Here is a 27,478-nt window from a genome sequence, read left to right on the forward strand (position 1 = left end):
CTTATAACAAAGATTAAAAAGAAAGAAAAAAAAGGAGTTCAGAAAAACCAACCAGCACAATCTCTGACATATGCTAGTCTTCATCTTCCAAATGCTGGTGCTGCTTTAGGTGTGGTTTTGGCAAAGCTTCCTTCATACTTCTGAAGTTAGTTTTCCATGCCCTAAAAAAATTAATCCTGTTCTCCCTGGAACAGTTTTAGAAGTGGGTGGAATGATGAACAGGAGGCTGGCCTACTTTTTCAGGAACACAATTCAGTATAATGCTATGACTAAGTCATTCCATGACACAATTATTCTTTCTACCACTTGCCCATGTGGTGTTTCACTTGTTTTTGACAGGGAGAACTCAGCACAAAACCACATTTTGTTTTTCCACTTGTTTTTAATTATTTTCATCATGCCATTTGTAAAGAAATTGATCAGACCAAGATGACACTCTATGTGTTAAAAGTATTAGCCAATAGTTAACAGGAATATTCCATAATTGGCTATTGGATTCTTCATCCAGTGTTCTGAAATGCAGTAGAATGAGCCTGCTCTGCCATCAGTGAAAGCTGTTCCTAAGACTTGGAAGTAAGACTCGTGAGAAGATGAGGATGGTGAACTGTTCCAGCACCTTGACATGCCCTCACAACCTGACAAAAGAGGAGTTCTCAAAAAGAGGTTTGGACACTTATGGGAACCTGAAGTTTATTTTCTCAGTAGTTTTGACTGTAATGATGATACTGGTGATGTTTTCTCTGGGCTGCACTGTGGACATCAAGAAGTTGTGGTCACACATCAGAAGGCCATGGGGGATTGTTGTGGGTCTGCTGTGCCAGTATGGACTGATGCCTCTTCTTGCCTACCTCTTGGCCATTAGCTTTTCTTTGCCACAGATTCAAGCTGTGGCAGTTCTCATCCTGGGCTGCAGTCCTGGGGGAACAATCTCTAACCTTTTGACCTACTGGGCTGATGGAGATATAGACCTCAGGTAAGGCTATACACATCTTGGTAGTATTTTGATATGAATTATTTAATTGGGAATTAGGATTAATTTTTATATTAACATAGCCAACCTAGAGTATCCATCTTCTTTGACCAATGGGTCTGACACTATCTATAGCCCTTATGGGGTCAGCAACACTACAAAGTTTGGGCTTAAATCAGATTAAAATGCAACAAGAAAATATGTAACAAAATAAGTAAAAAACAATAAAACATAAATAATAACATATTTTGAAGCCAGAATGGGCAGCCATCAGGGATCCTCATATATGTAATAGTGACCCCCTCTGGTGTAGACCTTTTATTACTACTAATTCTAATACTTTTTAGCTTTGTGGCAATAGGCAAATCTTCTAACATCTCTGAGATGGGACAATATTTGCACTATTGATTTCAATAGAAGTGTGTTGGGGACTTTGGATACCTTCAAGTGGTATGTAAATGTGCTAAAGTGCTAATTTATCTAATAGAGCATTTGTAATGACAGTTTTACATAGCTTTATTCAGTTCAAGAGACAAAGTACTAACATCAGGTGATAACCTTGAATTAGGGCTCAAAAATCCTTTTCTAGTATAATCAGTCAGCTGTTATATTTCTACTTATTTATTGTTTGTTTATGTGTTTATTATGATTATTTATTTAATTGACGTTTGTGTACATATGGGAGGGGAAGTAAAGCTTCATTTTGTCTGGGCCACAGTGTCCAGTTTAGGAATTTCAGTGACCAGAGAATCCCAGTGCTATGAGCAAGGTGAGTGGAACAAACTCTCATCAGACCCTCATTTTAAAATGTCTTAGCATTTTGGACTCAAGGTTTTGCAAAGACGATGTTAAAAACTATCTTTGCATGTCTTGAAAAATAAAAAGCTTTAATAAAAAATGACAGCTCTCTTGTAAAAAACAGACATAAATTTCTGATTTATAGTGTTGAAAGAGAGAATGAATTTTTTTTCATTTTAATTAGTCTGAGTTTATATATCTGTATATAATCAGGAAACAAAAACTTTTTTTTCTGTACCATCCTAGTGACTTTCTTTTTTACAATTGTACTTAATCTTTAAATCAATATCTTTCTTACATTATTTTCATTTCAAAATATATTTTTCTCTGTTCTCTATCTAAAAAACCATTCCTTGTAAGAAAGAAAACAAAAGAAAGAACAAAAAGCAGGTCAGCAGAGCTAAGTGACAGTAACTAAGTATAAAATATGCAGTATGTTACACTCAGAGTCCCCAATTTTGCAAAGATGGGAGGAAGGTTCACTCACTTTTTTTATATTTTCTTTTTTTTTTAAGTTAAGAAGCTTTTATTTACTTTCCTTCTCACCTCTCCCCAACCTCTTTCAAAAGAAGGAAAAAGAGAAAGTAAAAATAAAACCCTTGCAGAAAATATGTATAATCAAGCAAACTAAATTGGTGCAATCCGAAAAATAAAATTTCTCTCTTACACATCTCAAATCCATCACTTCTGTCAGGAGGTAGGTAATGTGACTAGTTCATTGATTGATGTTGTTTAATCACCCCAAATTTTTTTCTTTACAATATGGTTATTACTGACACAATTATTTTGTTTTCCCTTCATTTTCAGTCTGCACATTTGCTTAACTTTTTAAAAATAATTTATTTTATTAAAAAAAAGTAAGAAAAACAGAAAAAGAATACAAAACAAAATAAAACAAAACAAAAGAACATTGTGATGGGCTCAACAGAACATCAGGGAGGATTAAAAATACATAACAACAAATTACCTGGTCAAGAAAGCATATATATTAGCAGAAGAAATTATATTTGTGAATGTCCATTTTTTTTTTTTTTTTTTACTTCTTTGTAAATTGGTCTTTGGTTCTCTTCTGTACACCTTTTTTACTTTATTCTTTCTTCCCCGTTTCATCACTGCCTTCACCCCCACATAAGCTACAATTAAGAAAAGATATATTTATGTATACATATACAAATATGTATACCTAACATATACATATATAATATATATACACCCACACCCACACACACATACACACACACCCATATACACTCCGCATGACACACATTTGTCTTTCTCATCCCTGCAGTCTCTTTCTTTAAATTCTGCTCCACAGCTTGCCTTGTTCTTACTTAACCTCTTCCTGCCCAAGGATTTCCCCACCCTTTCCCCATCCTCCCATCCCTCCCCCCACTATTTCTTTTTAGATTTTGAAGGGTGCTGTATTCTTAATGGTATATATGTAGTGTTGCCTATTGAAACCATTCTTGATGTGAGTAGGTTTTCAGAACTATAAGCCTTCCTCCCTCCTCTATTGCCTCTGAGTCTATTTTTTTTTTTTTTTTTCCGCTGAGGCATTTGGGGTTAAGTGACTTGCCCAGGGCAACAAAGCTAGGAAGTGTTAAATGTCTGAGATCATCCTCTTGACTTCAGGACTGGTGCTCTGTGCCACCTAAATGGGCTAAGTGCCACCTAGCTGCCCCTCTGTGTCTATTCTTCCTCTGCACCTTATTTGTACATGATTATTATTTTTATCTTAACTCAGCCAAACTTTCTTTTGAGCTACCCTATTGTTGATACGAATCTTAAACATATAACATATATATATACATATATAAAAATAATCTGTACATGTTTAAACAGTTTTTCCTTGTTGAGTTCCTTAAAATCGATCTTTCATATTGACTCATATGTTATGATTTTCTGTTAAGTTAGGATTAGGTTGATAGAAAGTCCTGAAAATCTGCAAATTCATTGAATGTCCATTTTTTCTCATTCAAAATTATAGGTAATTTTGCTGGATATGATATTTTTGGCTGCAGGCCTAGATCTTTTGATTGTTGGTAGATATGATTCCAGGACCTGTGGTCCTTTACTATAGCAGCTGCTAAGTCTTGTACAATTTGAATTGTACAGTTCTCTAATTGTACAATTATACAAATTCTAATAGCTCCAGCATATTTGAATTTTTTTTCTTGTTTCTTGCAAAATTTTCTCTTTGATCTGGGGGTTTCAAAATTTGGCAATAATATTCCTGTATGTTTTCCACAAAGAATTTCTTTGAGGTAGTGATTAATGGATTTTTTCTATTTCTACTTTCCCCTCATGTTCTATCACTCCAGGACAATTTTCATGGATTATTTCCTGCATTGTTGTGTCAAGGTTCTCTTTTTGGTCACAGCTTTCTGGCAATCTAATTATTGTTATATTTTTTTCTTCTGTTTTACAGATCTATCATTTTTCTTATAAGATATTTCACATTCTCTTCTGTTTTTTTCATTCTTTATAATCTGTTTTGTTATTTCTTGGTCTCTCATAACTTCACTGGCTTTCCCCTTGCTCAATTCTAATTTTCAAAGAATTATTTTCATCTTTGAGACTCTGCACCATATTTTCTAGTTGGTTAACTTTTTTTTTTTGGATAATCTTGTTTTTCTAGGATGGTTTTTACTTTTCTTTGTAGTTTTTTCTCAATATCTCGCATTTGATTTTTAAATTCTTTTTTTTTTTTTTTTTGAGTTCTTCTATAAATTCTCTTTGGGCAGGGAACCATTTCACATTACTCTTTGGGTTAGAAGCTTTTTCAGTCTTCCTTGTTCCCATAATATGTTTCATTGGTGGGGTTCTTTCTTCTTTGTTGGTTCATTTTTTTTAAAATAAGGGATTATAAGTTCCTTTAATCATAGGGTAGGGAGGTGGTTCATTAAGCTTCTCTTCAGCTTTCCACTTTGACCAGGAATCACAAACCAAGAGGTCCACCCTCCTGCAAGTGTCTATAGCCAGCAGTATCCCTGCACTTCTGCCTCTACACTCACTGGATAGCCCAGGGCCATGTCTCAGCAGGCGGCTGGGCCTGGAACTCCTAATCAGCCAAGATTCACTCAGTTCTCCTGGACTCAGATACCATCCTGACAATTGTCCAGGGAGGTGAAAGTCTCTGTGGTTTCTGCTGAGGCTCCAGCCACATCTAGCTAGCCCAAGGGGGCCCTACTTGATATTTCTGAGGATCTAGACCGGAGGTGTTTGCACTTTAGTCAGGTTAATTTGGGCCCAGAGACTTTCTTCAAATCTTCCTATATCAGTAAGATCCCAGTTCTTCTAGATTTTTCACTAAGTTTGCTCTATTTTCACAAATTTGTTCTATTTGTGGGAGAAATCTGGAGAGCTTGAAATTTACCAACTAACTCCATCATCGTCCCAGAATTCTTCTCTCTTTTGGCTTTTCCTCCTTGGCTTTTCTTTAAGTGGATAGATGAGTTAAATTACATACATTTTAGTTACATACTTTTTTTTTTTTTTTTTTTTGCTAAGGTAATTGGGGTTAAGTGACTTGTCCAGGGTCACACAGCTAGGAAATGTTAAGTGTCTGAAGGCAGATTTGAACTCAGGTCCTCCTGCCTTCAGGGCTCTATCCATTGCGCCATCTAGCTGCCCCTATCTTAATTACATATTTTAAATGATTGTTCTTAAGTCATATTTCCAATTCTGTTTTAGTAATTTTTAGTTTATATCAGAGAAACTTTATTAGGCCAAAGACAAAATAGAAAAAATGGTGCAGGATATGAAACAAAGAAAACATTCTGGATTTTTTTATTTCTATGTTCTTAAATATTGACCATGAGCAACTGTTTTCAGAATAAGACATTTACCATACACAAACATTTACCTAAGAATATCTTGGCCATAAAAAATTACTATTGGAATAGAGAAGACTGTGATTTGTCTTCAGAGGAGAATACTGAAGAAAAAAAAAAGCACTCTCCAACCAAAGAGTAATAAAAGATAGTTGCCTGCACAAAAAAGAATTCATAGAAGAACTTAAAACAATTCTAAAAATCAAATGAGAGAGATTGAGGAAAAACATTTTTTTAAATGAAATAAAGAAAAACAAGAAGTTTATGTAAAGAAAGTCAACCAACTAGAAAAGGAGATCCAGAATCTTAAGGAGGAAAAAGACTCTTTTGAAACCTAAAATTGAGAGCAAGGGGAAATCAGCAATGTTATAAGAGACCAAGGAATAATAAAAGAAAATATAATAAATAAAAAATAAAAGAGATTGTAAGACAATTTATAAGAAAAACAACTGACCTAGAGAACAAATCAAGGAAAGATAAAAACAGTAAGACAACCCAAAAGCTATGGTTAAAAAAAAGAATTTTGATGCAATTATAATAATGTATAATTAAAGAAATAATTAAAGAAAATTGTCCTGAAATGTTAAAACAAGAGGGAAAAGTAAAAAAAAAAAATCCACTAATCAAAGACTTGGCTGTTCTTGATAATGTGATTTTTCAAAGCAATTACAATAGACGTGCGATGGAAAATGCCATTCACATCCAGAGAAAGAACTCTGGAGAGTGAATGTGGATCAAAGCATAATATTTTCACCTTTGTTTGTTTTCTTTCTCATGGTTTTCCCCTTTTGATTTTTTCTTGAATAACATGATGAATATGAGAATTTCACATATTTAACCTATATTAGATTGATTGTTGTCTTGAAGAGGGATGAGGTAAGGGAGGGGGAAGAAAAATTTGGAACACAAAGTCTTAGAAAAATAAAAAAATATATCTTTACATATATATATATACATATATATATATATATATATATATATATCTGTATTTGGGAAATGAAAATAATAGTTAAAAATAATTTCTCTGAAAAAAATTGCACTGATCACTACCTGAAAGAAATCCAATGAGAAAATTCTATAGGAATATTATAGCCAAATTTTGAAACCCTTATGTCTTTTACCTTTACCTTTTACCTTATATATTGTACCTACGACATACTATAAGATATTTAATATGTATGGGAATGCCTGACATCTAGGGGAGGGGGTGGAGGGAAGGAGGGGAAAAATTCACAACAGAAGGGAGTACAAGGGATAATGTTGTAAAAAAAAATTACCTATGCGTATGTACTGTCAAAAAAATTATAATTATAAAAATTAATAAAAAAATTGGAAAAAAATGAAACCCTTATGTCAAGGAGAAAATATTTTGAGCAACAAGAAAAAAACAATTCCAATATGGAAGAGCCACAATGAGAATCACACAAGATTTAGCAATGGTTACATTAAAAGACCACAGGTCTTGGAACACTACATAAAAATACTCAGCATAGTTAAGCATAATCCTGAATGGAAAAAAAAAAAAAAAAAAAAAGGATTCAGTGAATTGCCAGACTTTTCAGGATCTTGTTGCCAAAAAACTCACTGAGGTTAATGGAAAAGTTGACATGTGAGATTCAAGAAAAAACATAAGGTAAACATCAAAGACCAAAGACCAATATCTTGGACTTTAATATCATGGACTTACATGAACTGATGCATAGTAAAGTGAACAGGACCAGGAGAACATTGTACACAGTAATAGCAATATTGTTTGATAAAGAACTGTGAATGACTTATTTATTCTCAGCAACACAATGATCCAAGACAATCCCAAAGGACTAAAGATGAAGCATACTATTCACCTTCAAAGAAAGAAGTGGTATTGATTGAATACAGACTGAACTGTTATTTTCCACTTTTTTCTATCATTTTAATCTTTGATTTAAATCTTCTTATATTAATGACTAATATATTAATGTTTTACATAATTGCATGTATATCAGCTCTATGATTGATTATGATTCCCTCATCTTAGGAAGAGGGAAAGAGAGAATTTAGAACTCAAAGCTTTAAATAAAAAATGTTTAAAAATTGAGAAAAAGCATCTTGGATTTCTAAAATTTATACATTTTTCTTCAAATAGTTTTTCCAAAAATGTTTTGTTCTAAATATTGAGCCAAGCCCCAAAAGACTTTTACTATATTAGGTCAATCATTGCTAATTTTTAAAAATGAATAGTTTGTGATTAAAAAAAATTATATCACTTATAAAACTGTAGCTGAATATTGTTAATCACATAGCATTTATTATTTACTTTGAAATTACAAACCTAATGCAAAATAATCATTTATGACTTTGAGAATGTCTGTTGTACAATAATGAGTAACTTTTGAGCAAAATTTCAGGCTCAAAAGGAAGGTCTCTTTGTATAGAAGATTCCTTTCTTAGTGGCTTGCTGCTCCCTGAAATTCCAGAATTTCTTGTACTTAAGCCAAACAAGGACCTTCTCCTAGTTTTCATTTCTATTAAGGACTTATAACTTTGAGAAACCGAGACTTTCTTCCCATGTGATCTTATACAAGTTACCTGAACTCCTCTCTAAAATGAGGAGGTTAGACCAGGCTCCCAAAAGCTCTAAATCTGTTATCTTAAGATCTTTTGCTGATCTTAAACCTCACTATGAATGTTATTCCCTTCTTTTATGAATAATAGGTTTAATATTGGAAAGAGTGAAAAGATCTTGATATTGAGAGATGGAAAGAAAAAAGCAGCCTTCTCTGTGAGAGATTGGGAAGCAAAGATGAGGAAAGAGAATCATTGACAATTCTTTGATTAATTATATGCAAAAACAAACAAAAAACAACTCAAAGCAAAATACCTTCTCATGTTAAAACAAAAATCAAATGGGTACTAAAAGATTTGGCCAATGCTTGGAACTCTTATAAAATCAATAAATCAAGGTCCTGATAGCATTGATGAGCTTTGGATGTTAGTTAGAGGTAGTCGCCATTTGGCTACATGTTTAAAGGTGGCATGTATTGATCAGTTACTAATGATGGACTTTTACATGTCAATATACATGGTCATGTGGCAATGACCACTTGTTATTAGAGTGAGAAGAACAACTCATATCTGGTTAACTAGTTACCACCTATTATTATATTTTGCTAATTTTAGTTCAGTATGATTACTCTTTACATATCATTGAAGGTATGATAAATATTTTTTAAAGTATTATATTTACTATATAGTCATTCCTTGTATTGTACTGGGACTTTAAAGTTTCTGTGGGAAAGTATATTATTTATCATCTGTCCTATGGGACCAAGATGGCCATGACTTTTTCATCTTAGTTCATACCCCTAATTTAGCATAATGCTGCTGAATCGCCCTGTACTATCATTTCCACTTATATTATGGGGACAATCATGACCCTTTTACTAGCACAAGTAGAGTCTTGTTATGTTGGAGTCACTTTGAACAAAAATTTCACTATGATTAAACAATGTAGTTACCTGGTTGGCTGCATTCTCTGATATTTATGCAATACTGGAATTTCTTGTCAGAGATATTAAGTAATCTCTGACTTTTCATACTCTTCAAAGAAGTTCATTGTAAAGTGTTTCTATCTTCATTAATATTTACAACATCAAACCCTACTCTGGGGCTATTCTGTCTTATCTAATGATTTAAAATGAATTTGAAATGCTTGAATGATTGATTTTATAAAAATACCAGATTACACTCACATAGTTATTTTTGTGCAATTGATCTAATTAAAAATCTATGCAGCGTCTCTCCCAAATCATGATTCTTTCTTTTCAGTAAATTTATTCTGTTCTTTGAATCAGAGAAGGAGGAAACTTTTTGAGAGGCCATGGTAATGTAGATCCCCTGACCTGATGGAAGTTAGAAATTTAAAAAGATTTAAAAGATGGGTTGGAGGAAAAGCCAAGGCAATATAGTTTTTTTTAATTATAGTTTTTATTTATTTTATTTATATGTGTGGGTAATTTTTCAGCATTGACAATTGCCAAACCTTTTGTTCCAATTTTCCCCCTCCTTCCCCTCCCCCCAACATGGTACGTTGACCAATACATGTTAAATATGTTAAAGTATAAATTAAATACAATATAGGCAACATAGTTTTGTTATAGACTCAAGAATACTTAGGCTCTAAAAATAAATAAATAAATAAATAAATAAATAAAGAAAGAAAGAAAGAAAGAAAGAAAGAAAGAAAGAAAGAAAGAAAGAAAGAAAGAAAGAAAGAAAGAATACAAAAGCTCAAGGATGCATTGAGAAAGTGAGTTCCTCTTAAACCCTTCTCTCTATCCAGTCATCTGGCTTTTATAATTATTATACTATAATTCTCTAAGTGATTTGATTTTTTTTCTCAATAGTATGTTATTTTTCCAAATACATATAAAGATAGTTTTCAACATTAGTTTTTTTTTAAAGACTTTGTGTGCCAAATTTTTTTTCTCTCCTTCTTTTACCTCACCCTTCACCAAGACAAGAAGCAATCTGATATGGATTAAATATGTGCAATAATTTAAAATATATTTCATATCTGCCATGTTGTGCAGGAAAAGTCAGACCAAAAGGAAAGATAACATATTCTACATTTGCCATATTGTGCAAGAAAAGCCAGACTAAAAGGGAAAATAACCATAAGAAAGAAAAAGCAAAGAAATAAACAAACAGAAAAAGGTGAAAATGCTATACTTGATCCACTTTCAGTCTCCATAGTTCTCTCTCTGTATGTGAATGGCATTTTCCATCCCAAGTCTACTGGAAATTGTCTTGAATGTAATTTGAATTTTTGAAGAAGCACAATCATCATCATAATAATTACTAGTATGGAAAAACTTTTAAAAAATAGAAGTCTAGCTGAAATCAAAACCATGTGAGAATAGAATAAATTATTCTTTATCCTATGCCACTAAAATTGTCCCAAAGATGCATCAGTTCATATCATAAAATGAGCCAGTTAACCCCCAATACTTTTAATTCAGTTAAAAAAAGTTACCTTTTCTATAGGTGTAATAGTCCATAGAAGATTAAATATAAAAAAATAATAATGGGTGTTCTTGACTGAACCTTACTTAGGTCAGTAACAGGAGAGTTTAGATTTAATACTGGAACAAAATGAGATACTCTTTGGTTATTCGATAGTTAGCAAGAGAGGTAAATGGCTAAAGCAGAAGGGATCTCATCAGGGATAGACAGACATTGAGGATAATTCACATTGATTCAGCTGAGTGAAATCCCTTACCTGAATTGTCCACTATGACCCACAAGTCAAGAATCAGAGATACCTTGGACCTCCTTGTGGCTGCTTTCTAGATCATGAGGATGATCTTAACACCTTCTAAGGAACAACCAGCCTCATTTGTATGGGGGGAGGGGTAAGGAGAGAGTTCCTACCACAATAGGATGTAGTAATTTGTTACGATTGTTTCTATCTCAAATCCTTTAAAAATATGAGAAGAATAAGTTAAATAATAATAATTGTAACAACAACAATAATAAGGAAAGACAGCATATTGTATTAGGCTAGACTTGGAATCCTAACCTTAATTTTTCCTATATTTTTTACTTGTCCAGTTGATTTTTTAAAACACAAATAAACTAGTTTACAAATAAAGGATCATTTTATTCCCTTAGATTTTGTCTCTTAGTTTGCCAAGAACTTTCTTTGTTGTTCCCAATTTAATCATGTACTGTTAGTTTTTCCTTCTTTCATGCCAAATTTGCTATTTCATGAAAATTTGATGGACAACTCTGATTTATGTTTTTATTCATCCAAATCACTGTTAACAGTGTTGAAAAGAACAGTTATCAAAAAAGCCTCCACGTATTACACCACATTCATTTGTTGATTAAAATGCTTTGGGTCTAGCTATGTAGTCAATTCCAGATTCATCTGAAATGTACTATTGTCCTCCCCATATCTCTCCTTTTTCTACAAGGTGAAAACATTTCTCAAGTGGTTTGCTGGAATCTGGGCAAATCTTGTTCATTGATTTTGCCTGGATTGATTACAGATCTGATTGATTTCTAGTCCTTAATCAAAAAAGGAAATAAGATTAGTCTCCTCTGACTTGTTTTCATAATCATAACTAGCCATTTTAGTACCTATGAGCAATTGCTATTTTGTGGTAAGAATAAAACAGAAACCTTGGAACACCTGTCCCCATTCCTTAAGCCAAAGGTTGCTTCTGAGGAGACAAAGATTGTGGGTAGGACCTGTGAAAACAGTATGTGAGGTATAGAAGTGCTTAAGAATATACAATTTCTTTTTTTTTTTTTAAATAATAGTTTTTTATTTTCAAAATATATGCAGTTTTCAACATTCACTCTTGCAAAATCTTGTGTTCCAAATGTTTTTCCCTCCTTTCGTCCATTCCCTCCCCTAGACTGCAAGTATTTCAATAAAAGTTAAACATGTACAATTCTTCTATATATTTTTCCACATTTATAATTCTGCACCAAAAAAGTCATATCAAAAAGGAAAAAAAATGAGAAAAAACAAAAAGCAAGCAAATAGAAAAAAAGGCAAAAATACTATTCTATAATCCACATTCAGTCCTCACAGTCCTCTCTCTATAAATCTATTGGAATTGGTCTGAATCACCTCATTGTTGAAAAAAGCCAAGTCCATCAGAATTGATCATCATATAATTTTGTTGTTGCTGTTATACAATGTATTTCTTTCTTCCATTCTTCTTATTTTTTACTTTATTTATTTATGTTTGCTGAGGCAATTGGGGTTAAGTGACTTGCCCAGGATCACACAATTAACAAGTGTTAAGTGTCTGAGACCAAATTTGAACTCAGGTCTTTCTGACTTCAGGGCTGGCGCTCTATCCACTGCACCACCTAGCTGCCCATACAATGTATTTCTACTTCATTGTCAATCATTCTCCAAGGTCTAACTATTAATTCTTCCCTCCTCTCCAAATGATACCTTCTACTTCAGTCAAGTTGCTTTTATCATTATCCTCTGAATTTTTGATGTTTTCTCCCACTCACTTCTCTTTACTGATGTTATTTCTTCTACATTGAACACCTTTTCTTCTTGCTTTTGTCTATCCAAAACTCAAAGTCCAGCTCAGGATTTATCTTCTATGAAACCTCACTTCACTCCTCTAAACTCTTCCTTCTTTAAACTTTTTAAAGACAGCCAGAATCATATTGTTTAATGTTTGTTTCAAGTGTGAATTGTGCCTCCTCTAACTAAATTACAAAGTTGAGGGCAAAGACCCTGTCCTATATTTTTGTATCTTCAACAGCACAATTCTAGTCATATAATGAGTCATCCACAAATAACTGGTTGATTGATTTCTAATGTCAGAATATAACTTCTAGAAACTTTTTTCTGGACCACAAATATAGTCTTCTGTCCAACTTTTTTTTTTTTTTTTTTTTAACATTTATAAGAATGTTATCCTATGTAGTCCATAAAAGAATAGTTAATAAGTTAATTTAAGGCTGAATGTTAATTTCCAACTTACCCTCCTGAGCATTATTTTTATTTTACTTGCAGCATTTGTATGACAACTTGTTCCTCAATAATTGCCACTGGAATGATGCCTCTCTGCCTTTATCTCTACACTCGATCCTGGGATCTTGAACAGAATCTCATTGTGCCATATCAGACGATAGGTACTGTACTGAGCTTAGGAAGTAAATATCAGCTTTAGATTCATAGGATTAAGAATAGAAAGGTTCAAAGGACCAATTAAAGAACTAGGATTAATTTTGCCTTTTTAAAATTTTACTGGACTGGACTGGAAAGTTATTGGACAATCAATGTTTGATTTAATGAATCATCTATTATCTGAGTTAAAAAAAATGATCATGATATATCCAAGTCAGATCTCAGATTCTGTAGCTTCATCTTCCATCATGCCCATTAGACTATAAGCTTATTTCATGTGGATGGAATACAAAAGGTCCATAATTGCTGCCCCCGAACTCTTCCATCAGTCTTTCCTGTATGTTCTTTGAGCCTGGACATCCTATCAGTTATCCATGTTAGTAATCACAAAATCATCCCTAAATCTTTGGGCTATCTCACCTCCCATACCTTATTGATCAAATCTTAGTGATTCTGCTTCCTATTTGCATTTATCTGTTCTTCATATTGAACTATAATGGTTACTATTATAGCTCAAAACATCGTTGTACCTTACCTAGATTGGTCCTTCCTTGCCTCTAGACACTCTTACTTCTAGCTACCTTTCACACAAATGCCAAAATAATCTTACACATTATAACCATGTTATTTCCTCTACTCGAAATTTCTCAATCTGTCATTGAAGGTCTTCCTAATATGAATTTGACATTCCAGACAAATTATACATTATTTTCCTTTCAACCAAGTTGGGTGAGGTTGTCTTTTCATGTCTCACCTATGATATCATCCATCCTCTTCAAGAATGAAGGACGAACAACAATAAACAATGCATTCACATAGACCATCCATCCCTCATTCTTTCTGATTCTCAGAATTCTTTCCTTTAAGATTTAAACTCAAGTACTATATTCTTGATCTTTTACATTTGCTTATCTGTGTACTTGTTATTTTCCCTTGTAAATTCTCTGAGGTCCTTGTACTTTTGAAATTTAATATAGAAGATGCTAAATAAATGTCTGTGGAAGTGAATAACTCTTTCCATTTTCCCCAAGGACAGATTTTTACAATTCACCTACATTCTCTTGATATTATCCATTCCTCACCTTCAATTCCCATTCTCATATAGATTTCCTTTATCTTTCTCTGTAATTATTCACGTAGGCCTCTTTTCTCCCTGTTGACCTCTTGTGGAAGCAAGGGATATGGTAGGATTTTCTGCTCATTATTGTTTGATCATAGCTTTGGAATAAGTCATTTAAATCTTGTTCTTATTGAATTTTGCATCTTTAGAAATTAAATAAAACTATAAACTACTTAATGTTTGGGACTGATTTGATCCAAATCCTATAAGCTAGTCCAATACTATTTGTCTTGTAGTCATTCCATGAATGTGTAATGATGTAGGTGATTGTGGCTTAGAAATCTTTGGATTTGGAGAATTCGAAAATTGAAAAATTAATGTTAATACATGATTTTAAAAATTCTTATCAGATATAATGCTGTACTAATCAGTAAGCTAATCATATGTGTGATATGATAGAAAGGGCCCTTTATTTGGAGATAGAAGACCAGAGTTCCAATATCAACTTTGCAGCAAGTACAATGGATTTTTTCACAGTCTTTTAAAAATTACATATTAAATATGTTCATTTTCTTGGTTACACTAAAAAACAGTTGCCTTTTAAAGATTGTTTTTTAAATCTTGTTAAATAGAAATTGAAGAAGTTTTCAGAAATGGTTGGGTCTGATATATTTTCCATTTCTTCAGGAATTATTCTTTTATGCTTAATTGTACCGGTGGCTTTTGGCGTCTTTGTGAATTTCAAGTGGCCGAAACAATCTAAAATCATCCTAAGAGTAAGTTACCTCATTGTTGAGACTTGGATGTCCTTGATATGACACATGACAGAAATAAAGGAAAAATTATGGTATAGACTCACCTTTTGGATAAAAACTCCTAATTTTTTAACTTGCTGAATAGGAATTTTTATTTGAACTGCAAACTTAATCAAAATTCCCATGACCTTCAGCCCCAACAGAGAATTCTTTGATTTAATACTTAAAGAAAGATATTGAGGTATTGAATTGGAAAATTGAGGTTCACTTAGGGATTGATGGAATGCAAGCAGCCCAGATCATCTCATTTAGCTCAAGTCTTCCTTAAGCCTACAGAAAAATAGTTTTCTGGCAAGTTACAAGATCTTTCCACCAGGTGATAGTCTACTCAGGTGCCCAGATAGGGTGTGTTCAGGGAAGGCTAGTACCTTTGGGTGAGGGCTGCTTTCCACTTTTGGTGTCCACCTCATCCACCTAACTCTCATTCCAAGAAGCTGTAGCACACACAGAGGTCCCACCCCATTAAACTATTTTAACAGATGGGCCAAACCAGGTTGAGGGTAATTAAAAGGGCTAAAACCCTATGGTAAGTTGGGGGTAAGTGTAAAGACTTCCTTTGGTATAACGGGTGGATGAGAACAGTTTATTCCAATGGTCATGAAGGCAGGTGAAGCAGATGCTGTGGAGCACTTAGAGCCTGGTTAGACATTAAAGACATCGAGGTCATCCACTGCATCTCAAGTCATCACCAGTCTTGAATCTGTCCTGCCACTGGACAGTGGTGGCTCTGGAAGAGAGAGGGAGGCTGGTGACTTCTTAACTCTTATCTCCTTAAATTCAGTTTATGCATGAATCAAAAGACATCATCATGCCATTTTTATTCAGTCCATTAAATTTGTCACTTCCAGCTTTCTTAAAAAGTTCTTTTTGGCCAGTGTGGCGTGCAATCTATAGACTATCTAGTTGACTATATAGGTGTATATTCCAAGGTTTCTTAAATTTTTTTCCATTCATGACCCTTTTTCTCTAGAGAATTTTTTGCATGATCCTGGGAATATGGGTATATAAAATATAGACGTAAAAATCAAAATTTACTGATAATAAATCATAATTTTATCACATTCAGTTCAGCAACCCCATAGGGTATTATGACCTACAGTTTAAGAAGATTTGGTATGACCTATTTACTAGAGCTAGTTTATGGATGCCTGAACTGCTTCCCCCACCTTCAAGCCTGAGCCTTCAATAGTGAGTCTAGACCATTTGGGTCAACTCTAATTGGATGGGTCTAAAATGCAATCTAAGAGATGAAATGGAATATTACTTAAAATATTAAAAAATAACATTTGAAGTCTATACACCGCAATGTTCCCTCACTCCGTTTATACACACTTTTACTTTTAAGTCCTGACTGCCTACATTTACAAATTTGGAAAATTAACAAATTGTCATCCTTCTAACTTATGGTATAAAATGAAAAGGAAAAAGGTCAAACATTTCCACTGAAGATACCTGCTACAACTATCTCTGAAGCCATTTCCCATTTGTCCTCCCAGATCTCTTGGTATGGCCTGAGGAGAATGTTGGCTACATGTGCCCACAGCTCTTGGAAAAGAATACTGGAACAAGATATTTCCCCACAATCTCAGAGTCAAAGAAGTCTAGAAACAGAGGAAAGCAATTAGAGAATGTTCTCTTCCATCAGCTCACCAGCCCACTGGGATTTTGTCAGCTATCAGTTTTGCAAGTCAAGATCTTTCTTCATATTCTTGTCTCTTCTCCAGGATCAGGCTCTCATCCCCCAGCTCTGGCTTCTGGTTGTTTCACTTTGTGGACATCAGCTTTAGTTAAGTACTCTACCTAGTCTTGCCTTTCCTCATCCAATGGTCACTTCCTTGATCTCTTTGTTGCAAGTCAAAATGTAAGGAGAGAGGAAAGAAGAGAGGAGGAACCCTTTTTCTCATAGTTGTTCTCCTTTTTCTTCTAAGCAAGAAGGAACAGTCTCATTTTTGGTGGGTTATCTTCAATTCTGTAGAAAGTTTTTGGGTTATCGGTTCTTCAAGAATCCCTTATGGAAGCACTTGTTACAAATGATCTCCAAACCTAAGCCTGACCAAATTGCAATTTCAGTTGGTTCAAGTGCCCCAAAATACTCAATGGAGATTTTGAAGACTATCATTGGAACTGTATTTGTATTCTGAGTTTGCTGAGACAGATTCCCTTTGATTCCACTTTACTCACTTCTATTCAAATGACATCTTTCAGCCTTTTAGGTCAGGAGTGAGGTAGTTAAATATTTAATAACAGGGCTGTTGGAGAAAGGAATGTATGCAAACATACTTTTAAATTTAATTTGCATTATTAAACTTTCTTAAGTCTAGACAATTAACAAAACAATAAATTAATTCCCAATTTGTAGAAACTTCCAAAGTGTAAATCCTCAAACTGAAAATTTAACAATTTGGTCTTTTCAGCAAGTTAGAGGGAACTCCAACATACCCCTGACACAGGAAGAAGAAGATGCTTGAAGAATTAGAATTCTTATGCTAATATGAGATGGAGGAACCAGTAGTGTATAAAGACGGAGTCTAATAATCATATCACTTTGTTCACTTGATCTGATTTTGTTTCTTGATCTGATCACTATCTAACACCCAGGACTAGCTTTCCATTTTTCAGTCTTGCCTGATTCTTCAGTGACCCCATTTGGGGTTTTTCTTTTTCTTTTCTTTAATAATAATTCTTTTTCTTTTTTTTGGGGGGGGTTTCTTGACAAAGAGATTGAAGTGGTTTACATTTTTTTTTTTTTTTTTTTTGAGGCTGGGGTTAAGTGACTTGCCCAGGGTCACACAGCTAGGAAGTGTTAAGTGTCTGAGACCAGATTTGAACTCGGGTCCTCCTGAATTCAGGGCTGGTGCTCTATCCACTGCGCCACCTAGCTGCCCCGGTTTACATTTCTTGTCCCATTCATTTTACAGATGAGGAAATTGAGGCAAACAGAGATAAGTGATTTGCATAAAGTCACACAGCTACTAAGTATCTAAGGCTCTATTTGAATTCAAGTCTCCAGACAACGCTCTCTATCCAATGAGCTACCCAGTTGCCTTATGTTATGATCTAAATATAGACTCTAGCCTTCTATGTGTTAATAAAAGTGACACATTAGTTTTTGGGGAATAGCAGAGCCCCAGAAAGTTCAAAGTGTTGCTTTTCAAAACTACATCTAAGGTGGTTCTGAATTTCAGTTTAAAATAAGAATGTGTCCTCCACTAGGTTTCTGATCTACTTAATTGACAACAGAATTGCTTATCCACAAGATTTGGGGGTTGAAATTTTTTTGGTTTTATTGTTTTTTTATTGAAGACTTGGCATAACTTGTGGGATATCTTGGTTTTTCCGCTGTAGTTCCTAGCCCATGCTGCAGACAGGAAAGTTATTCCCAGCAGTCCTTCCATTGGCTACGCAGTTCTGATTTCTGTCTCAACCTTCCCAGCACTTTTACTGCAGAGGCTGCTTGGACATGTCTGTGGGCTGCTGACCTAAGGCTGACTACAACCTTGGGAGGTAGATCCTAATATGATCCCCATTTTGCAGATGAAGAAACTGAGACACAGAGAGTAAATTGCCAAGGGTCACACAGCTAGTTAAATATCTGAAATTGAATTTGAACTCCAGGTTGTTGTGAGGGTCAAATGAGATAATTTAAAACACTTTGCAAACCTTAAAGCCCTACCTAAATGCCAGTTATTATTATTAGCCCTCTTTTACTTTCTTTCCTTCTCTTCCTTCCTTCCTTCCTTCTATAAGACACAAAATATCTTACCAAAAACTCTACTAACTCACTGATGAACGCAGGAAAGTTTTATTTTACATTCTTGCAAGAATGGGTGCCTTGGTGAATAGACACACCTTTGAAACTCCAAAGACAGAATTTTATTTCCTATCCTGAAGCACAAGTCCCTTGTCTGATTCCCCATTAATAGGAAGTTACAAAAGTTACTAGACATGAATCTTCACCCCTCATTATATAGCCAGTCCTGGATCCAAAGGTGCTTTCATTCTAGGGAGGGAAGGTAACAAAGGAGGGGTAAAGACAAAGAACAAAAGACTCTTTTTCAAATCTCAGGCTACCACCCAGAATATAAAAGTCAGTCCCTGCTGCATGGAGTTTATATTGTTTTGGGAAAGATAATCTTCACTCTTGACTATTACTTGATGTCCTTGTGAGTTTCTATTTTAAAAATTTCATTTCTTCAATTTAATTTTCATAACTGTGGAAACCAAATAAATGCCCATCCATTTCTCATACTTTCCTTCCTTCCCTTCCTTCCTTCCTTCCTTCCTTCCTTCCTTCCTTCCTTCCTTCCTTCCTTCCTTCCTTCCTTCCTTCCTTCCTTCCTTCCTTCCTTCCTTCCTTCCTTCCTTCCTCCTCATCTCTCTCTCTCTCTCTCTCTCTCTCTCTCTCTCTCTCTCTCTCTCTCTCTCTCTCTCTCTCTCTTTTCTTTCTCCTTGTTTCTTTATTTCTTCCTTTCTCAGAGATGTAATGAAAGTAAAATCCACAGGCCTTTTTTTGGGTATGGAGTGGGGATCAGAGAGAAAAAAAAGTCACATGTTAAAATCAATCAATATTCCTTCAATGAACAGAAGCATCTTTGCTTGATGACTTTCTTATGATTAATACCCAGCAAGGCACAAAATAGGTAGATATTTGCTTTCCAAAAGTGTTTGTCATTGTCACTGAGGCCATTTAGTGCTAAACCAAAGGGAAAGAGAGTTCCTCTGATTATGAGGTTCTGTGAGACGTTTTTATTTGCAGATGACATGATCCTAATTACACCAAATACTAGAACAATTAAATTTGTCCTAAGGTAGATCCACTTATAATCCAAAATAATTTGGCTTATCAACATAAAAAGGTGGGGAGGAGAAAGAATATCTATTGACCAGACTCTGATGGACAGTTGGATAGACAACTCGTAGACCTCATCCATCACTCCAAATAACTTGGAAAAATACTGTGGATAGTGAATTCAGAGGACTAATGATGAAGCATGTTTTCCCACTTTCTGACAGGAAAGGGATGGCTTCAAGGTATAGAATGAGACACATTCACTTTGAGCTCCTCATCGGCACTGAGATGCCAGTATAGCCTATCATTGGTATTTCCCTTTGCCACAGACAGTTTAGCTTTTCTTTCTCTTTTCACAGATTGTTCTGCTGCTGGTTCTTCCTGGATCAGCTCTGTGTGAGCCCACTGGTTTTATTTTTTTGGTTGTTGTTATTGTTGTTTTCTTATGTCCACATCCCCAGAATCTCCACTTATTTCAAAGTCAGCTCTTCCTTTATATATAAGTCTCTTAGGGCTTGAACAAATATTTCATTGAAAGGATTTGATTGATTTAAGGAAGAAAATATGCTCTATTCAAACATTTCAAATTGATTCAATTAAGAAACTCTCTTTTTAAAGTTTATTTATTTTTAATAAACATTGTTTTATGAATTATGTTGGGAGAGAAAAATCAGAGTAAATGGAAAAAAAAACATGGGCAAAAAAACAAAAAACAGGAAAAAGAAGTGAATATAGCACATGTTGATTTACATTCAATCTCTTTAGTTCTTTCTCTGGATGCAGATGGCATTTTCTGTCCAAAGTCCATTGGGATTCCTTTGGATCACTGAACCAGTGAGAAGATCCAAGTCTTTCATAATTTATCATCTCATATTCTTGCTGTTAATGTATACAATGTATTCTTGGTTCTGTTTGTTTCACTCAGTATCAGTTCATGTAAATCTTTGCAGGCCTTTCTATAATCGGCTTGTTCATCATTTTTTATAGAACAATAATATTTCATTACCTTCATGTACCACAATTTGTCTGGCCATTCCCTAATTGATGGGCATCCACTCCTTTTCCAATTCTTTGCTACCACAAAAAGCTGCTACAAACAATTTTGCACATATGGGTCCTTTCTCTTCCTTTATGATTTTCTTGGAATATGGACCCAGTAATGGCACTGCTGGGTCAAAAGGTATGCACAGTGTAATAGACCTTTGGGCATAGTTCCAGATTGTTCTCCAGAATGGTTGGATCAGTTCACAACTCTACTAACAATGCATTTTTCCCATATCCCCTCCAGTATTTATCATTATCCTTTTCTGTCATCTTAGCCAATCTGATTGGTGTGAGGTGGTTCTTCAGAATTGTTTTAATTTGCATTTCTCTAATCAACAGTGATTTAGAGCATTTCTTCATATAACTATAAATGGTTTTAATTTCATCATTTTGATTTCATCTCTGAAAATTGTCTTTTCATATCCTTTGACCGTTTACCAATTGGGGAATGATATGTATTCTTATAAATTTGACACAGAAGAAACTCTCATTTTAACAATGTTAATTATTTTTAAGTTGAATGGGATAATCAATGAAACCCCTATACAAACTTGAAAAGCAAGCTATACCTAATAAAGATTTAGTTTCATGTACATTCTTCATTATCTGTACTATTTTATTTAGTGTTTGCAAAATTCAGAGAAAAAAACATTTAAAAAAGAAACATATTAGAGATGGACAATGATTAGAGCCCAACCTGGAACAAGTGGAGGAGGAGAGGACATAGATGGGTTCCATTACCAGAGGTAACATACCTACATCAATGAGATCAAAGTATAGGTTAGATTCTGGTTAAATCATGGGAGGAAATCTAGCTTGTTCTGCAGTTCAAATAAAAAAAGATTTTAGTTTGAAACCTAGCAAATTAGTTAAAAAATCAAGGTTAGTTTGTCTCTGGTATTTTGTCTGACTCTAAAGACAAAAGACCCAAAAGACACATCTGTACGTGTCTTTGAAATTGAGACTATATTCACTCTTATGGCCTGCAATCAAACAAGAAGGCTATATCTAGAACTGGTGATTCAAATCCTAGCTCTGGTATTTATTACCTGTGTGACTTTAAGCAAATTGCTTCTTATTTCTGAACCTCGGTTGTCACTTTTTAATGTAAAGAAAATATTGGACTTGATGTTTTCTATAATCCATAACAAAAGTAAATCTGTGCTAGATAGGGCAGGTTCTACTTTGTCATGTTTACACATGTTTTTCAACTTCTCATAAGATGGTGAGAAAATGAGGAGAAAGGGTGCCACAGGAAAGAAAATGAGTATAGTAGCTGAATCAGAAGGTAAACAAGAACAACTTTAGATTTAGTTTATTTGGCCATTTATTTGACTTAAGGAGGCAGTATGAGGGAGTTAAAAGCATGTGTTTAGGATCAGAAGAACTGGATTTGAACACAGCTCTCCTATTAATTGCTATATGAATGTAGGATAATTTTTTAAATTGTCCTGAGATCTGGTTTTTTCATCTAGAACATGGAGATAGTAAGACTTGTATTTTGGTCTGTGCCTGATGAACACTTGCCTGCTAGTTTAAGTTCAATATTGGAATAACACGAGACATTTATAGATTATTCAGATTGCTATTTGTCCTTTGCAAAAAGGACCAATGGCATCATGAGGTTGGTGTTTTAAGTTGCTCAATTAAATAGGATTTAAATGAGGCAGGCCTGTGCAAAGTCATCAGCCATACTTTCTGCTCCAGAGTCATTAGAATCCAGAAGCAATACATGGGTCAAGATGACTACAAATTGTCCAGACAAATTAGAAATAATCAGTAGAGGGAAGACATTAGAATTAAGAAAGATTGGGAAAGTTTTCCTGTAGAAGATGGAGTTTTAGCTTGATTTAAAAGAAGAAAGGGAATCCAGAAGATAGAGATAAGAGATAGAGAAAGTAGTAGAGGTCATTCAACAATTAAACAAAAAGTTTATTTAGCAATAAGAGAAGAATATTGATAAAGATAGGCATAGAGAGCCAGGTAAGTTGAGTCAGCTGAATGAAGGTCCTGTTAGAGAGCCCCTCTGGCTCCTCATGACTTATCTATACTCAAGCAAGGAATAAGTACATCATATAAGATACTGCATAGACTGGAGACATGCAAAGAGAGTCAAGAGCCAGTCATTGACGATTCCAAATCATACAAAGTTTGTAGACAAAAAGGAAAGAGTGAGAGCAGCTGCCACTTTCCCTTTTAAAGCCTATTGAATGGCCAATTTTTGTTAGCTTTGGGGCCAGTTGTCTTTTAAGTCATTTACCTCTCCTTGAGGTAAATAGTCCGCTTGAAGTAGTCCAGGGTCTCATAGATTAGGGGCTCACCTGTTTACCCCCATTACATCAGATTAACCGCTTGAGAAGATGAGCTATAATGTAGAAAAATTTCATTGAAGGAAAAATGGTAGCAACAAAGATAAGGGGAAAATATGAAAATTCTAGGTCAGAGTTGGTATGTTCTAGAATAACAGAGTTTTATGGAATGGTGCTGAGGTAAAGGAAACACCAAATATAAATTTGGACTGTATAAGAATTTTTCCTAGGTTCACCCCTATCCAAAATTGAAGGAATATAATGAGGCAAACTGCCTCCTAAACCTTCTGATCAACTTTTACCTTCTCTCACAACCAACATTTATTTACTTTTAGATTGTTATTATACTGATTAACTGTGTTTTGTTGCAAAGTGATTTCATTATTTATATTTTTCTTGTTTTTCTTTGTTTTAGATTGGGAGCATCGTTGGGGTGATTCTCTTGTTGGTGATCACAGTAGCTGGTGGAATACTGATTGAAGAATCTTGGTTTTCAAATATTCCCCTTCTGGTCGTCACTTTCTTGTTTCCTTTGATTGGACACATCTTTGGTTTTCTTTTGGCTCTTCTTACCCACCAGCCTTGGGAAAGGTAACCTCTGCTAAGTGACCCCTATATTTCTTAGAGGAGAATAGCTTATGTTGCTAGTGTGCACGTGTACTTGTGCCAACTTGTGTATGTGAAGAGGTGTTTTTTTTTTTTTTTTTTTGTTTTGTTTTGTTTTGTTTTTCCTGAGGCTGGGGTTAAGTGACTTGCCCAGGGTCACACAGCTAGGAAATGTTAAGTGTCTGAGATCAAATTTGAACTTGGGTCCTCCTGAATTCAGGGCTAGTCTCTATATACTGTGCCACCTAGCTGACCCAAAGAGATGTTTTAAATGGTGGAATACTGTGAAGCAGAATAAATGTCCTTCTGCAAATGGAGCTGGGAGACTTTCCTACTAATTATTTACATAGAGCAAATCATATATCAGGTTTGAGGAGCTATTTTATTCAAATTTTGGACTTTATCAACCAACCTGGCCAGAATTGAGTGATGGTCCACTTTTGGATAACCCAGCAGAATTGGAAAATAACGAAATGCCCTGGGTCAACAATTAACAAAAGAACATTTAATTAGATGTGTTTGTTTGTTTTTTGTTTTTTTTTTTTACAGTGTTTACATGAAGATTTAGGGGTGCTGAAAAGGGAGTTTGACTGTACCAGGATATTTTTTCTAATTTTTTTATATCATACACTAATTTACCACTTCTTAGAAGTATGATACATTATTCAAGATTTTTTTAAAGAATAGAGTACTCAACAAAGCTATAGTGTTTTACTCAGGTTTCCTTCGGTTAGCAGGGCAGGATCAAATCTTGAAGAGTCCTAGCTTGAGATTACAGGGTGCAGTCAGACTCTTCTTGCACCAGGTCACCAGAATGAGGGAGTATAGGGTGAGACCCCAAAAGTATATTGGAGTTACGGGGGAGGGTGTCTTGAGTCATCTTAAAAGAATTTCTAGATATAGATCTTCAAATCAAGTGGCAAAGATTTTATTACCTAGCTAAGAGAGGACTAAATACATAAAAGTTTTTAGCAAGGAAAAAGGGTTTTAGCAGTTATAAAGGGGAAAGAAGTTCCCTAGTGGAACTAACTATTAACCAGAAAGAAGACACATTAACAGGAAGACACCATGTGGTGGGAATATGCCATTGACTGACAGATTAAATTCACAGAGAAGTTAGTTGTCATGAGAAAGCCATTGATTGGTGGACTAACTCTAAAAGGGATTTGGCACCCTAAAAAGAATGAGCAAACATCTAGAGTATGAGTAGGTATTTTATAGGAAAAATATAACTTTGGGGGTTTGACATCATAACTTGACTTTCTGATTGTATACAATAAGGTGGGATTTCTAGAGACCCCCACTTGGGATGGAACTATAATCAAAAGTCCACTTGAACAAAAGACCCACTTAAGATTGAGATGAAGCCATAAGTGCCCTTCCTTACTTGCCTCAGGAGTATTATAATCCTATCAATATTTCAGGCTTTCTCTGCTAATGCTCACCTAGCTACCCAGGACTTTGTATTCTCTTCTTGCACTGCCCTTAGATGATTGGGAAGTTACAGCCTTCTGAGTCTATCAAATTTCAGAGACAACTTCTTTGTATTTTAAGAAAAGAATTAGTCTAATCTATATGGAGGGGCACTTTGCTACCCTATCTCATATTGATGTCAGATACTTTGAAACAGCATGTTTGTAACCAATATGTGTCACAGATGAGAGGTTCAATCCCAGGTCTCTAATGACTTTAAGCCTGGTTTTACATAGTTATGATCATTTCACAGATGACAAAGCTGTTAGGATTACTAAGTGAGAACTGAGGTTTTCTGGACAATTACATGGTGAGAACTCAGGTTGACTTGATAGAGGGGGCAAGCTCATTGGCTGGGGTGGTTCTTCCCAGAAGCCCTTGCATTATCCCACGCCCATTCTCTGGGAGAATAAAAGAGAGGACTCTCAGAGAAAGAAGAAGACTCTGAATTGCATCAGGCTTGACGGGGCTCTCTGCAGGAAAGGAAGTCACTTCTTTGGACAAGAGTTAACAGCAACTGCCTGGAGACAACGGTTCGTTACAGGAAGAAGAATCTGCCGGAGAGATTTGAGTAGACGACACAGCAGATCTCTTCCCAGAGAGTGATCCGGCAGCTTCTAGAGACGACAGCTCGCTACAATTGGCGCCCAACGTGGGGCAAGGACATTTGCTTATCCTGACAAGAAGAGCTAGACCAGACCTTCGCATCCTACCTTCCCTGTTATTGTAGATGGTAACTCCATCCTCCCAGTTACTCAAACTCATAATCTAGATATCATTCTTTGCTCTTCACTATTCACTATTCACTATTGGAAAAGCTTCCGATCTAGATCTCAGTCTCTCTGACCCAGAACCGTGAGTAACGAGGAAACTTTGTTAAAGATTAAGTGAGCGTGCTAATAGATAAATAAGGAACTTAACTTGTTAAGGGCTAAACCAGGAATCTCTTATAGCTGAAATGGGGCAGATGTTAGCTATATTCAATCCCTGGACCTCAGCCGACTCAACCCCAGCCCCAGAAGCAACCTCAGCTCCATTCAGGAGTGGTACTATAGAGAGTATAATCAAGATAATTGAGGAGCAGAGTTTACTTGTAACCTGGGTACAGATTGCTAAACTCTTGGCTGCATTAAGACGCACATCCCCTTGGTTCTTAGAGGAAGAAAAGATAGATGTAGATAAATGGAAGCTAGTGGGATATGAAATGAAAGAATTTCAAGCAAAAAATGGGCCTCGTTCAATTTCTGCAGAAGTATTTTATATCTACAACATAGTTCAATTAGCCTTAAACTATCAAGCAAGTTGTAGGAGAAGGAAAAGTTCTAAAAATGAACAGAGGAGGAAGTGTGAGGAAAAAAGGAAAGATCAAGATCTTTCCCTAGAGCAAGAGGATTTAAATGAGGAATTATGGTATGATTCTCTTGAAGAAGCTTCAACCCTGCCTAGAGAACAGATTATTGACAGGCCCACATCAACCCCACCTTCAGAGATGGAGGAAGAAAGAGGGGAAGAGGCAGAAACACAAACAGAATTGCCTGTGAAGCAGCCTAAGCCTATGACAAGATTAGAAAAAGCATTGGTTAAAGCTAAGAGAGAAGGACAGGATATAAGTGATTTTATACATGTATATCCTGTGATTGAAAATACTGACTCTGTAGGTAAAAAAAGGAGAAGATATGCACCTTTAGATTTGAATAAAATTAAGGATTTGAAAAAAGGTTGTACCCTTTATGGGGCTACATCAGCTTATGTCAAAATGTTACTAGATGGTTTGTCTTATGAAGTCCTAACCCCGAATGATTGGAAATCCATAGCAAGGACATGTCTGGAACCTGGAGAAAATTTATTATGGCTTGCGGAATTTCATGAATTATGTAAAATTCAAGTCAGATGCAATTTGGAAATAGGAGTTAACACACAATTCACTTTTGAGCACTTAGCTGGTGAAGGTCAGTATGGAGAGAATTCGGAACAGATTAATTATACCATGACAATATATGAGCAAATTGCTAAGGCTGCAATAAAAGCTTGGGGTGTCCTTCCTGGACAGAAAGATCGTGGAGAGGCTTTCACTAAAATACAGCAAGGTCCCAATGAACCTTTTGCAGATTTTGTGGGACGTTTGCAAACTGC

At 35.0% G+C, this 27,478-nt stretch overlaps 1 protein-coding gene across 1 annotated transcript in view; it reads left to right on the forward strand.

Annotated features, from left to right (window-relative positions):
- Positions 1–320: 320 nt before the first annotated feature.
- The window catches only part of SLC10A6 (solute carrier family 10 member 6), a 33,445-nt gene continuing 6,287 nt past the window's right edge, over positions 321–27,478 (forward strand). The window contains exons 1-4 of the mRNA XM_074273502.1: positions 321–973; positions 13,136–13,254; positions 14,997–15,085; positions 23,682–23,857. Of these exons, the coding sequence (XP_074129603.1) occupies positions 591–973; positions 13,136–13,254; positions 14,997–15,085; positions 23,682–23,857 (767 nt within the window). The 5' untranslated portion in view covers positions 321–590. The remainder of the gene's footprint in view (positions 974–13,135; positions 13,255–14,996; positions 15,086–23,681; positions 23,858–27,478) is intronic.

Source organism: Sminthopsis crassicaudata, chromosome 6, assembly GCF_048593235.1.
Source record: "Sminthopsis crassicaudata isolate SCR6 chromosome 6, ASM4859323v1, whole genome shotgun sequence".
Classification (NCBI taxonomy): Eukaryota; Metazoa; Chordata; class Mammalia; order Dasyuromorphia; family Dasyuridae; genus Sminthopsis; species Sminthopsis crassicaudata.